At 45.3% G+C, this 14,621-nt stretch overlaps 1 protein-coding gene across 4 annotated transcripts in view; it reads left to right on the top strand.

Moving 5' to 3' along the window:
• The window catches only part of SCEL (sciellin), a 108,138-nt gene that overhangs the window by 17,572 nt on the left and 75,945 nt on the right, over positions 1-14,621 (top strand). For all 4 annotated transcript variants that reach the window (XM_059731815.1, XM_059732093.1, XM_059732427.1 and 1 more), the window contains exons 2-5: positions 5,331-5,400; positions 13,273-13,390; positions 14,084-14,146; positions 14,493-14,561. In XM_059731815.1, the coding sequence (XP_059587798.1) occupies positions 5,361-5,400; positions 13,273-13,390; positions 14,084-14,146; positions 14,493-14,561 (290 nt within the window). In that variant the 5' untranslated portion in view covers positions 5,331-5,360. The remainder of the gene's footprint in view (positions 1-5,330; positions 5,401-13,272; positions 13,391-14,083; positions 14,147-14,492; positions 14,562-14,621) is intronic.

Here is a 14,621-nt window from a genome sequence, read left to right as displayed (position 1 = left end):
ATAAAAAGTCCTTTTTCAGATATGTGGGGAGCCGGAGGAAAAGCAGGGGCAACGTTGGACCCCTGCTGAACCAGATGGGGCAACTGACAACTGACGCCCAAGAAAAAGCCAACCTATTAAATAGGTACTTTGCGTTGGTCTTTCATCAGCCCCATGGGACGCCCGTGCCCACTACAGGGCTGGGAAGTCCGGGTGAGGGTGATCCCCTGCCCTCCATTAATTCTGACTTTGTGAAGGAACATCTTGAGAAGCTGGATACTTTCAAGTCAGCCGGCCCTGACAACCTTCACCCCAGGGTACTCAAGGAGCTGGCGAGCATCATAGCCCAGCCTCTAGCGCGGATCTTTGAAAACTCTTGGCGCTCTGGTGTAGTGCCCGAAGACTGGAAGAAGGCCAACGTGGTGTCTATCTTCAAGAAAGGGAGGAAAGTGGATCCGGCTAACTATAGGCCCATCAGCTTGACTTCTATCCCGGGGAAGATCTTAGAAAAGTTTATTAAGGAGGCCATCCTTAAGGGACTGGCTGACGCCAACATCTTAAGGGATACTCAGCACGGGCTAGGTCTTGCTTGACCAATCTCATTTCCTTCTACGACCAGGTGACCTATCACCTGGACAAGGGAGATGAGATTGATGTCATATATCTTGACTTCAAAAAAGCCTTCGATCTAGTGTCCCATGATCGTCTCTTGGAGAAACTGGCCAATTGTCGCCTTGGGTCCCCCACGATCCACTGGCTGGAAAATTGGCACCAGGGTCGGACCCAGAGGGTAGTAATTGATGGAAGTCACTCATCGTGGTGTCCTGTGACCAGTGGGGTCCCCCAGGGCTCTGTCCTTGGACCCATACTGTTCAACATCTTCATTAATGATGTGGACAGTGGAGTCAGAAGCGGACTGGCCAAGTTCGCAGATGACACCAAACTTTGGGGCAAAGCATCCACACCAGAAGACAGGCGGATGATCCAGGCTGACCTGGACAGGCTCAGCAAGTGGGCGGGCGAGAATCTGATGGTGTTCAACGCTGATAAATGCAAGGTTCTCCACCTTGGGAAGAAAAACCCGCAGCATCCTTATAGGCTCGGCAGTGCTATGTTGGCTAGCACTATGGAAGAAAGAGACTTGGGGGTCATCATTGACCACAAGATGAACATGAGCCTGCAGTGCGATGCTGCGGCTAGTAAAGCGACCAAAACGCTGGCTTGCATCCATAGATGCTTCTCAAGCAAATCCCGGGACGTCATTCTCCCCCTGTACTCAGCCTTAATGAGGCCGCAGCTGGAGTACTGCGTCCAGTTTTGGGCTCCACAATTCAAAAAGGATGTGGAGAAGCTTGAGAGAGTCCAGAGAAGAGCCACGCATGTGATCAAAGGTCAGGGAAGCAGACCCTACGATGACAGGCGGAGAGCCCTGGGGCTCTTTAGCCTGGAAAAGCGCAGGCTCAGGGGTGATCTGATGGCCACCTACAAGTTTATCAGGGGTGACCACCAGTATCTGGGGGAACGTTTGTTCACCAGAGCGCCCCAAGGGATGACAAGGTCAAATGGTCACAAACTACTACAAGATCGTTTCAGGCTGGACATAAGGAAGAATTTCTTTACTGTCCGAGCCCCCAAGGTCTGGAACAGCCTGCCACCGGAGGTTGTTCAAGCGCCTTCATTGAACACCTTCAAGATGAAACTGGATGCTTATCTTGCTGGGATCCTATGACCCCAGCTGACTTCCTGCCCTTTGGGCGGGGGGCTGGACTCGATGATCTTCCGAGGTCCCTTCCAGCCCTAATGCCTATGAAACCTATGAAATAGGGTAAAATTAGCTACTAACCCAAAATGTCTGTTTGAGAACAGTTCTCTGAATTGCGCCTGGGAAATTTAGTGCCTCTCTCCTTAAAATATGTTGGCAGAATTCCAAAGGGTATTTCAGAAGTTATTGCAGAATCAATGAAATTCACTATAGCCTTGAGCATATTTTTACTGGGTGGGAACTAAATCATGCAAGCACATGTCCTGAACATTACATAGTGCCAGTGAGTGCTTTGTACCAACAAATAAACCAGAGGGAAGGGTTGTCGTTAAATGTTTTAGTATCAACATTCCAGAACTTTAAACTGGCGCACACAACTGAAATCTCACCACTGAATAAGGAATACAAAGATTTTTCAGGCTCATACATTTTGGGGGGTTTTTCAGATGCTTAATGAAAATATATCTGTTTGTTTAAAACTGGTTCTGGCTGCTTCAGTACATTAGGGATTTTAACTTTTCACTGCATGACTCTGCAGAGCTCAGTTACAAGGGTAAAACTGTAGCAAATGCAGTTCACCTTCTCAATTCTCATTTTCTTTAGTTTTAAATGCTCCGCAGTCAGAGCTGGTATTTTTGGAAAAAGAATGGAAGATGGAATGTCACACACCTCCACTCCAGATTAAAAAAAACCCCAGACCTGCTAGTTCCCTCACTCATGTCTGTCATTCTCATGCCCTTCTCTGCCCTGATCTTAATGAACAACATAATCTCACTTTTTATAAATGAATGCAATTATGTGTGCAGCTGAGAAAACCAGGAATGGTTCTGTTTTCAGGAGATGTCTCTGTCCGTCTTAGAGAACTATTTTCCCTGCTTTTTGTAAATCTGAAGAGAATGCTTACAGGAACTGGTCATGAATTTCCAATAACACTTCTGTATTAATACTCATTAATCAGATAAACTGTTTTCTGGAAAAGTTCAGTTTTGATGAATTTCCTGACTTGGAAGATTTTTTCCCTGAAAAGAACCCTGACATTTTCCAAAAAATCTATTATTGACAACTAATAAAAAGTTTTATTTTAATAATATTTTGTTTAGAAATATTCTAGATTGCTAAAAATAAGTTAAAAAATAAAAGACTGACATCAGATTAACTTGGTTTCATATAATAAACATGAAACATTTTGAAACATACACATTTTTTTTCCAGATTTTCAGCTTGCAAAAATATTAGAGAGAGCTTTTGTCCTTTCTTATGTTCTCAGGAAAAAATGCCAGTCTCTTGAAAGTTCTTGCATGACAGAAAGCTGTTTTCCACTAAGCTGCAGGCCACTTGACCCGTGGAGCTTGACAGAAGGAAGGGCAAACCCACGAGCACTTCAAGCACCACCTCAAAATATAATGTCCTACTACTCTGGGGAGCCAGAGGAAAAGCAAGGGCAACATTGGACCCCTGCTAAACCAGATGGGACAACTGACAACTGATGCCCAGGAAAAAGCAAATTTGCTAAATGGGCAATTTGCGTCAGCTTTTCACCAGTCCCATGGGACGCCCCTGCCCACTGGGGGCAGGGAGGCCTGGGTGAGGGAGATTCCTTACCATCCATCAAAGCTGACCTCATGAAGGAACACCTTGACAGGCTGGATACCTTCAAGTCAGCCGGCCCTGACGGTTTACACCCAAGGGTACTCAAGGAGCTGGCAAGCATCATAGCCTAGCTCCTGGCACGGATCTTTGAGAACTCCTGGTGCTCTGGTGAAGTGCCCAAAGATTGGAGGAGGCCAATGTGGTGTCTATCCTCAAGAAGGGGAGGAAAGTAGATCCGGCAAACTACAGGCCCATCAGCCTGACCTCTATCCTGAGGAAGGTCTTGGAAAAGATTATCAAAGAGGCCATCCTTAATAGACTAGCCGACGGCAATACCCTGAGGGATACCCAGCACAGGTTTGTTGCGGGTAGGTCTTGCTTGACCAATCTCATTTCCTTTTATGACCAGGTGACCTATCACCTGGACAAAGGGCAAGAGATTGATGTCATATATCTTGACTTTAAAAAAGCTTTTGATCTGGTATCCCATGATCACCTCTTGGCAAAACTAGCTAACTGCAGCCTCGACCTCACCACGATCCGCTGGCTGGGGAATTGGCTCCGCGGTAGGACCCAGAGGGCAGTGGTTGATGGAAGTCAATCATTGTGGTGCGCTGTGACCAGTGGGGTCCCTCAAGGCTCTGTCCTTGGGCTTATACTTTTTAACATCTTCATCAAAGATGTAGATATTGGTGTCAGAAGCGGACTGGCCAATTTCACCGACAACACCAAACTCTGGGGTAAAGCATCTGCACCTGAGGACAGGAGGGCGATCCAGGCAGATCTTGACAGGCTCATTAAAGGGGTGGATGAGAACGTGATGGTGTTTAACACTGAAAAATGCAAGGTTCTCCACCTTGGGAGGAAAAACCTGCAGCATGCCCATAGGCTCGGCAGTACTACACTGGTTAGCACTACAGATGAAAGAGACTTGGGGGTCATGATTGACCACAAACTGAACATGAGCCTTCAGTGTGATGCTGTGGCTAGTCAAGTGGGCAAAACACTGGCCTGCATCCATAGATGTTTTTCAAGCAAATCCCAGCACGTCATTCTCCTGTTGTACTCACCATTGGTGAGGCTGCCACTGGAGTACTGTGCCCAATTTTGGGCTCCACAATTCAAAAAGGATGTGGAGAAGCTTGAGAGAGTTCAGAGGAGAGCCACACACATGATCAGAGTTTAGGAAAACAGACCTTTTGATGTGAGGGTGAGAGCCATGGGACTCATCAGCCTGGAAAAGCGCGGGCTCAAGAGTGATCTGGTGGCTATTTCTATTAATAGAAATATATTTCAAATAAAGAAATGATTGTAAGTGTATTTGCAAAAGCTAAATTTTTCAGATTTTTTTTATACACACACATTCATTTCCAAAGCTATCATAGTATTGAACAATTTAGACCCTACTGAAATCTCAGATTATGCAAGTCTTTTGGAATCTCTGAAACTTGAGATACTTCTTTTTCACTGTTTGCATGTTTGAAGAAACAGCAGATGTGTTTTGAAAATCGAGTTGTTTGTGTTAAAACTTAGTAAAAGTCAGATAATGGGTGATGTTTCACTGCCCAGCACTTTCCCAGGTTCCTTGCTTTTAAAAAAATTGAATTTTCACTATTTTATAAATTTTATTTTAATTTTTATTGCTTATTTTATTTTATGAATATTCATTCATAAGGAATGAATTAAAATGGAAAATGTGAGGCCTTAGTGTCCAACACAACTCCCTTTCGAATCAATGGACAACATTCCACTAATTTCAATGAGAGTCACTCAGATGGGATTTTATTCTTTCAGATTTTAATAGAATCTGATTTCCTCTGTTACATTTTTACCAACTTGCATAGACATGTTCGTTAAGATGACAAACAACCTCATCTGACTTTGTGGCTGCACCTTAATCTCATGAGAATGTGTACAAGTACGCGCACGCACGTGCGTGCACACAGACACACAGATGCATATGTATATGTTTATGTTTATACATTTATGTTTCCTTTAGATCTCTCAGAAGGATTCATCACTGAATAAAATGTCAACGTTCAGCACTCAAAAATCATCTAATCAAACCGGTAATGCTGCTGCTGTTTTATTTTCCTACTTTCAAAGCATTTAAACTATTGCAGAAACAATGAGTTCTTCTTATTGCATTTATGCAGTATATGATTGATTCAAGTGCTATTTAGCCCTGTTTATTCTCATTTAAACAGGGTCCCTTCCTCCCCATGTCCATATTCTAAGAAGGGCAGACTAATTATTTGAATGGGCAATGCAAATGAGGATACTTGGGAGGCAGAAGTTGCAGAACTGTTTGATTTTTCACAGCACTCTTTCTGGCTGAATGGCTGTGTATGCCAACATCACAGAAGGAAGGTGGTGATGGGGAGAGAGAAACAGCAGGGTCAGAGATGCTTCCTACTTGCTGGTGCCTGTGGTTACTCTGGAGACTAAGGAGCAGCCCAGTGAGGGACACGGTGAGCAGCTGTTTAAGGAAGCAAAAGATCAGGCAATGGGCAAAGGATGTTTTACTGAAAGAGAGAAGAAAGGGCTGCTCCTTGGAACTTCATGGCTAAGTACAGACAGTCAAAAAGCCCGAGGCTGAATTGATTTGATCTTTGCAGGTTTTCTTAAACTGCATAGATAGATAGGGCTGGGGAAAATATGGCCCATGGGCCAGATCCAGCCTATGGAGGACTCTGTCCACCCCGTGGTGGGTGCCTTGGTCCCACTTGGCCCAGGTGCCATCTGGCTTATGGTATGTCCTAGCACCCCCTGAGCACACCATGTGATTGGGGCAGCTCTGCAGCTACACTACCTTTCTAGGCAGCCCAGGTGGCAGCAGCTCCTTCTGGCTGCCGCCACTGCTGGCCCCAGCCCCGCTGTGCTGGCGGGGACCCATGCACATAGCCATGCCCCCAGCCTGCCCCATTTCCACTCTGGACTTGCCCACCCATGATGAGCATCAGCAGCAGTGGCAGCAGTTAGGCAGAAACTGCAGCTCAGCACAGGGGAAAAGCAGCCCCTTCTCCTGGCTGCTGCTGGGACCTTCTTGCTGTAGCTGTCCGGAGCCCTGCCTGGGCTACCCTATGGCTCCTTTGTGCTGCCACTGTTGCCCCACTGGGTGGCCCAGAGGCATCAGTGTTAGTGACAGAGAGGAGCTACAGGACAGCCTGGGTGCAGGCTCCAGGTGGCTACAGCAAGAAGGGCCTGGCAGCGGGGGAGGGGCGCTGCTGCTCAGCATGGGAGGGTGGTCCAGAGTGGGCATGGGGTGGGCTCCATGCGTAGGTCTTGGCTGGTTTGCTCTGGTTGGGTTGAGTCTGGAGCAGGCATAGGGTGGGGTCAGGGCTGGGGCTGTGAGCTGTTGGCGGTGGTGGGGAGGAGCTGCAGAGTGCATGAACTCTGGGCTATAGTGGGGTGGGGAGGTGCTGACTAGCTGGCGGGGGGTGTGCATGTGTGTGTGGCTCCCACGCCCACCTCACCATATGCACACCCTCTCCCCCACACACAATCAAACCCCCCACAAACACCATACCCACTCATACCCTCCCCCACACCCTCCCCACAGCCCCTTCCTGCACACACACCCCACCATACCCCACCACACATACTTCCAGCCCAACCACACCCTACACACAATATACAAGAGTAAGCCTTTATTTTGAGCTATTATGCAATCACCTCTCTATATACTATGCAAACCCACACAAATAAGGGCAACAATACTTTTGGAAATATAATATATTATATTATAGTAGATGTTTGATTTTTAGCATATGATTTGGGGTTTTTTTTATTCAAAGATGGTAAACCCCTCTTCCCAAAAGAAGTACCTCCGGGGGCAAAGGAAGGACTTCTGGTGGCAAAAGTTGGCGGTTAGGGCACCAGGATTTCCAGCCCCAAGATGGCAACTGGGTGGGGTACCTGTCAAGGGGCAGACCTACTGTTGCAGGCCTTGACAGTTCACCAAAACTTGTTAAGCAGCCCTCCAGTCGAAATAATTGCCTTCCCCTGCTCTAGCACCCCCTGGCTCCTAGCCTGAGCCACTGCAGGAATGTGGCTGCATTTCCAGAATCAAAAGTGAATGTCTATTCACTTGCAAATCAGTTCAATCTAGGCAGATTAGACTAACCTGCAAAGATTGAATCAATTCAGGCTTGGGCTTTTTGAATGTCTGTACTTTACCTGTGTGATAGGTTATTCTGGAGCAGGGAAAATTCTAAATCTTTCACACTGACAGTGTTTCACTTTTTGTAAATAAATATTCCCTGGGACAGAAGTGGCCAACCTGTGGCATTCATACTGGCCTCTGTGTGAGGCATATAGCAGAAAGAGAAGGGAGCACAGCAGGAGATAGGGCAGGGAGCAGAAAGCAGAGTAGTAAATTGGGAAAGGAGAGGAGATTGGAGTGGCACTTGGGGAGGGTCTAGGCTTAATCTGTGATGTACCTACCTAAAAGGTTGGGTCCTACTGCCATTGGACATGGACTAGAAATCAGGACTCCTGTCCTTTCAGTAAGCATCCTATCACCAGCCTAAAAATATCTCGGATCCAATTTCTTTCTGATTCAGGGCAGGGATTTGAATCAAGATTTCCCACAATCACTAGCTATGTGTAGGGAGGGGGTGCATGTGCACCCCCTGACTGTGGTGGTGCACCCCCTAAGGTGCCGCCAATACTGTCAGCGGTGCCTGCAGGTGGTTGCCACTCACCACCATCCCCACTATCACTGACACCGCCAGCGGCATCTGCGGGTGGTCACCAACCCCTGGTGGGCACTCACCACCCTGCTCCCCTCACCCCACTGCTGACAGCGCTGGCAGCATCTGCAGGAGCTCACCGCTTACTGCTGCTGTGTTCCCACTGCTGCCATGCACCCCTAGCTGCTGAGGGCATGTGTCATTCATGCCCACAACTTGGGTAAGAGTCTTAATTCACTGAGTTTCAGGAAATAAGTGAGTCTCCTTCAAGTCCTTCTGTTGACACTGTTCCACTTTGTATAAAATAATTAATGAGTCAGAATAAGGCCGGTAGTTAGGATTCTTGCTTGGGAGGTAGGACCTAGTTTTTAGTCCCTCCTCAAGGGAAAGTGATGTTTTCTTTTAATATAAAGTGTAACAGTATCACAGGAAAGATGTAGAACTTTTATTACCCCAGCATACACTGTAGTCTGAGAGTAAGGGCACACTCCCAGGATATATGGGTTCTAAATCCCCTTAGGTGTAGAAGAGAATTACATTTGGACGCTTTGTATCCTAGATGAATGCTCTAACCACTGACCTATTTGGCAAATGTGAATACTGCTGTGCCTCCATATGTTTTTCTCCCGGCTGGAACTCTTTGGCAAACTCTTTGAATAGTTTCAGGGCCATCAAAACTCCATTTTTTTCAGCTAATGGAAACTTTCCAGAAATAAAAACTCATTCTGATCTATACATTTTAGATACATGGGTTTGGATTTGAAGCAAAAAGTTTTCCCTGTATCTTCCCATCCCTTTTGCGCTGCTCAAGGACTGCAAGAAAACTAGAGCAAAACATATACATTAAAACTGCAATACACTTAATTTGAATCTGGGATATATGGGAAAAGGGCTGTACAATGAGAGTGGAGTCGTATTTGATTTAGAGCCACATTCTCTTTCACCTTTCTGTGCTTAATACCATTTGCTTAGCTCCATAAGTGCCAAAAACTTATGCAAATTTTAGTTTCTATTTCTATTTACATATCTGTGCTTCCCTTGTGTTTGCCTTCTGAATGGGATCAAAACTAAAGTCTCCACTTTGGGCATTTGCAGTATAATGTAACAAACGTGCATAGTTGCAGAGTGCTTTTAACATAGCTGATCCTGCAAAAATGTAACCCTTGACAGATGAAATATCAGATGGGGTGCTCTAAGGCCCCCTGGTTAACCTGGCTCTAAGATTAATTTTGGGCAATTCTGCCTGCATCCAATGCAGCTTTGTGAGCTGGTGAACATCAGCCCAGCCCTGCCTCTGGGGGTGTGACAGAGAGAAGACAGAAGGCCTCTGTCTTCTTCCCACACAGCATGGGAAGATGGGGGTGGGGGAAAGAAGCCCCCCCCCCCATGCTTGCCCCCCCTCAGCTATTCCTGCTGGGGTCTGGGGTGTAACCAGGCCAGGCCCATGAGGTGGGGGTGCTCTGTTTCCACCCGTGCCCCAGCTCCGGGTATGGCAGCCTCTGCCACTGTCAAGAGGCTTGTGCAGGGGGAGGGAAGCACCCCCCCACCATGTGGGCCTAGTTTAGCTTCCCCCAAGACCTCAGCAAAGGTAGTGGGGAGGGTACGTGCACAGCAGCGGAGACTCCGTCCCTCCCCTCTCCTGCCCCAGTCACTACTGAGAGTTGCCAGCTTGGTGTGTGTGTGTGGGGGGGGGGGGGGTGTTCATAGGAGGGGCAGGGCTGGGAAGAGGATTAGTTTGGCAGCCTCCTAGGAGGCATAGCCCAAAACACCTTCCAGCTCTCCTCTTAAAACTGTCCCAACTTCCAGAAAGAAAGTGAAAGGGAGTGTGGTTCAGTAAGGTGGACATTGCCTTGCAAGAGAGAGAGAGACCTGGATTCTGGTCCCAGGTACTGCTCTGTCCCACAGTGGGGTAGCAGCTATCCCACTGCCATATATTCATTTTATCCAATGAATATTAAATTCAAGGTGCAGAAAGATGATCAGAGCAGGGTTTTGAGCAGGTGGGTCAAACTCTTTTGGCCCCATGGGCTGGATGAGGGTCTCTGGGCCAGTCTGCAGGCTGGATCTGGCCATGCCAGAGCCAATGGACAGGGCCAGTCCAGTGGGATGCCACATGTAGTATGTTCCCTATGCTTGGCCCCTGTTCTGAAGGCAATATGTACTAGCCCTGCTCTGGGGCTTGCACTGCAGGTAGTGTGTGGGCTGGACGCAAAGCTGCAAGCCCCAGAGCTTTGGGGCTGGCATGGGGCACATGCCACATGCAGCACCCCACTGGACTGCAGCTCTAGGGCCTACCAGGATTAGGTCCCAGACCATCCATGCTCTCCAGAGCCAGTATGCAGGACTGGCCAGTTGGGTGTCGCATGCTGTGTGCACCCTGTGTCTGCCACCTGTGCTACAAGCTACACCTATGGCATTGGGTCTAGCCTGTATACCAGACCGGCTCTGTATGCCCTACACCATATGCAGGGTTAGTATGAGATCCACGGACCAGATCATGAAGCTCCATGGGCCAGTTCCAGCCCATGGGCTATAAGTTTAACTCCTCTGGTTTAGGGCATATAAAGGTGAAGCAGGATTTGGCCATTACTGTACAAATGCAAGTTAATCAACTAGGTGCAATGGCCTATTTAAAAATAAACATAAGGTTAATATTATTGGCTTCTGTCTTCTTGTGAGCTTTTATTTAAATTTTATGTGTTAATTTAAGGTTAAATGTTTTCAATTATTTAACTTGAGATAGATTCAGAATCCAAATGGACTTTTAAAGTAATATCTTATTCACTATATACAACTAGGATAAAATGTTCCACATACCAGGCCCGGTATTGTTGTTGCTTTGGGTATACTGATGTTCACAAAAAACCCCAGACATCTGAAGATACACAGGAGACTGTAGCTGACATGGAGCACAGCCATGTTAGGGATAATTTGAGGGAGTCCGTTGCTAAAATTCCATGATGAATTCCTTGTTTCGGATGGAGTTCACTGTTCTTGCAACTGGTAAATAATCCTTCCTGAAGATGATTTTATCCCTGAGGCTTATAAAAATACTTTTGAAGAGCATTTTTTTGTTTAGATTGCAGAAGATTATATCAGATGTAAGGTATTTAAGGAACATTACTGGGAGGGAACTCACTATTCTCTCCAAAAAGTAGTTAAGAACCTCATTTTCAGTTTTCAAGTGCTGTGCAGTTTTTCATACTTATTACTGTACTCTTGAACCCTGCTGTACTCGTAATGTGCTCGGTGTTCCCCAGGAGCAAAGTGTAAATATTTATATTAAATACACTTAATATGGATTTCCTTGCTAAATGATACTGCCTCCTTGCTGGACTGCAGTTATAAGATAATAAATTTGTTCGAACTGGAAGAAAAATAAATAACTTTCCACCTCTTCTACCCACCTGCCTTTTCCTGCCCAGACTGCAAGAAGTAAGGTGCAAATTTTTAAAAGTGACAGTAATTATAATCATTGTAGTAACTTAAGTTAGGATGTAATGAGTTCAGCATTACTTGACGCCTTTAAACAAGATGTAATAGCCCAACCCCTATGGGTGAGTGGTCCAGTGACTCAAATTTTATCCTTGAGCTTCATGTGCCTCTGCAACTGGTCCCAAAAGTAGTAGTGGGCACAATATGTAAGTTCATACTGCTTCCAGGATGCTTCTGGATAGCAGTGCTTACAAGTAGACTCTGCCCATTCATTTCCGCACACTTGTACTGAATTTGGTAGTGAATCCCTTCTCGGGGTTCCCTCTGCAGCCAGTCCTAAGGCCTTTTGAGAGGAGAAGCAAATGGGCAGGTCCCAGGAGGCAGTACTGGGAACATGATGGGCATATCCAATGTGGCTCACAGCTGGGGGGTTTTCAGTTGAATTTTCTATATAAAACAGAACTCCATCTTTGTACTCCACATTGTTCCTTTGCTTTAGAAAATATTTTCTGAAGAAGTGACTCTAGGTACTCTCCCTTAAAGTAAACACTTGGCTACTTTGTTCTATTTGCACTCTCTTCCTGGTTACTCATTTATAGTTCTTTGCACTTGTCATTGCACTTGAAGTCTTTGGTTTCCCCTTCTTGCAAGTCACAGTAGAACACCAAAATTCATGCATGACAAATAAATACAACAGTTTTGGTATATACCATATTTATTCAAATTCAAGATGAGGTTTTTTTCCCCATTTAACATGGGGGAAAGAAGCCCCTTGTCTTGGATTTGAGATTTGGGTGCCAGGTGGCTGATGTGGCTCTGACTTGGGGTCAGAGTTGGAGTTGGAGTCAGAACTGCAGCTGCTGCCCACACCCCACAGCATATGCTTCCCTGTCTGCCCCCACTGTTGCTGTCTCTGCTTCCCCACCCTCCTGTCCCTGCCACTGCTTACACTTACCCCTCTGGCTTCTGCATACCTCTAGCTGAACTCCTGCCCTAGCCATGGAGCACATAGTTGCTGTGACCTCAGCCCAGCCATGAAGCAGTGTCAGTGGCAGCAGCTCCAAGGGCCAACCTAGAGCTGTTGCCACTACAACAGATGATGTGGGCAAGCAGAGGCTGTGAGGGGTAGTAGGGAAGCAGAGGCAGTGGCAGGGGGACAGAGACTGTGGGGCAGAAGTGGGTGGAGGCAGAGGCTGTGGGGAGGAGCAGGAAACAGAAGGGACTGGGCAGAGGTGGGGAGGCAGGCACCAGGGTGTATAGGCAGGAGGCAGGGCAGATGCTGGCGTGCACAAGGGTAGGATTACTTGACTCCTCTGCCACCTTCCTCTCTGCCACTGCTTGCCTGTGGGAGGGACAAAATTAATCCAACCCTCATATAATTAGATTCTAGACACAGAAGATGATAAAATTATAAATGTGGTATTTGCTTTGTGGGGAGACTAGACCTGTCTATACATAAAGAACTCAACCAAATATTTTCAATCTAAATATTTTTTTGTTAACTCCATCGATTTTAGTAATAGGCTACAGGGGCCTCTGTCTTGGTTGCATCACAGTAAGGTACTTGTTAGTAAATCATGGAACATAGGAAGAGAATGGGTTGAACTAAAAATGAACTGCAGATTGATAGCACCTGCATCTTCATTGCTTGATGTTAAGGAAGCCTTGAGCTCCACCTGTGATGTTGAAAGATTCAGTTCGTGCCATGAAACGTATACCATAAGCTTTCCCAGGAACAAGAATTTCCAGTGCTATTTTAAGATTTTGAAATTATCACACACATTTTCAGTAGCCGTTTCTCTACATTTATAGATATCAGAAATCCTTCTGTTGCAGTTAAAAGTAGACAACAGGTTATTCAAGATAACAACAAGCGAAGGACTTTGTTGCAAGATAACAGCTGGATAAAGAAGAGATTTGAGGAGGAAAAGTAAGAGCGATAGTGTACAACATATTTCTCCTGATTGCAGGTTAACATCTTGTATTCCTTTGCCTTGATTTGCTGTCTGATTTTTTGCATGTACAACCTTTTACTAACTGGATCTGTGCTTGTGTTTGAATGTATTGACACAGCCATGTGAGGCACTGACTGCCTTCTGCCCAGTGCTAACATAACTAGCCTCCATTTTTATTTTAGTGGGGTATGTAGCATTTTATAAGGCTGATGTCTCACAGGATTTGAGGCTTAAAAATGACAGAGGGTGCACTCCTAAATGCTTTGATTGCACGAATATTTAATTGTTAGGTCTGCAACACAGTGAGTAATTAAAGGTGGTATATCCCATTAAGTAACTTAATTACATCAAGACTGCTACTTTAAATGTTATGGTGCCCTAATTATTACATTATATTGTTATAATACCTAGAATCCCCAACTAAGATCAGGCCACTATCGCACTGGTTGCTATATAAACAGATTCCTCTGGGAAAGAGCTTACACAATCTGTAGAAGCAAGACCTGTACTCCGTGGAATTACCATGATGTAAAAATGGTGCAAGATCTGAATTAGGACACAAGTCTTTGTCAAGAAATTATCTTATTGCTTTAAGATATCTCTATGATATTTATGTCCTTAAAAACTGTTTGATTTGTAATCAATAATCTGTCTTTTAAAAATTGTAGCACCGATGAAAATTATGGGAGGGCTGTCCTAAACCAATACAAATCCCAAGACGGCTTACACAGGTACAGTAGCTTTTCTATACCTCTTTGAAATGATAATGTCAGAGATAAAGGGAAAGGCACATGCTTGTACTAAACATCATTTTATATGGAGAGCTTGTTTTATTCAGTTTGCACCCATTCCTGCTCCCATTGTAATAATTGATTTCAAAGAAAGTTGAACTGGGCCCTTTGACATCTGAGTAGACTGGACTACTGTGTGAAGTCTTAATGCAAGACTTGTACTTCGTTTGAATTGTACTCAGATAATGATAAATTTGTATATTCTGTTTATTTTGCATAAAATAAACACATTTTCATTTGTTTTTAATTACTTCTAATTAATTAATTCATCTTTTCTTAACACCAGGAATGTGAATGAAAAAGAAGATCAGAAAGTTTACCTTGGCCGATACAGATCTGATACTTCTTTAGACAAGTAAGTTTTTCCCCTTCCTATAAAGTATTTTTCGTTTCTAGTGCATATGATGATTTGTAT

This window comes from Alligator mississippiensis, chromosome 1, assembly GCF_030867095.1.
Source record: "Alligator mississippiensis isolate rAllMis1 chromosome 1, rAllMis1, whole genome shotgun sequence".
NCBI classification, from domain to species: Eukaryota; Metazoa; Chordata; order Crocodylia; family Alligatoridae; genus Alligator; species Alligator mississippiensis.
The sequence above is the reverse complement of the archived record's forward strand: the minus strand, read 5'-3'. Positions and strand labels throughout refer to the sequence as shown.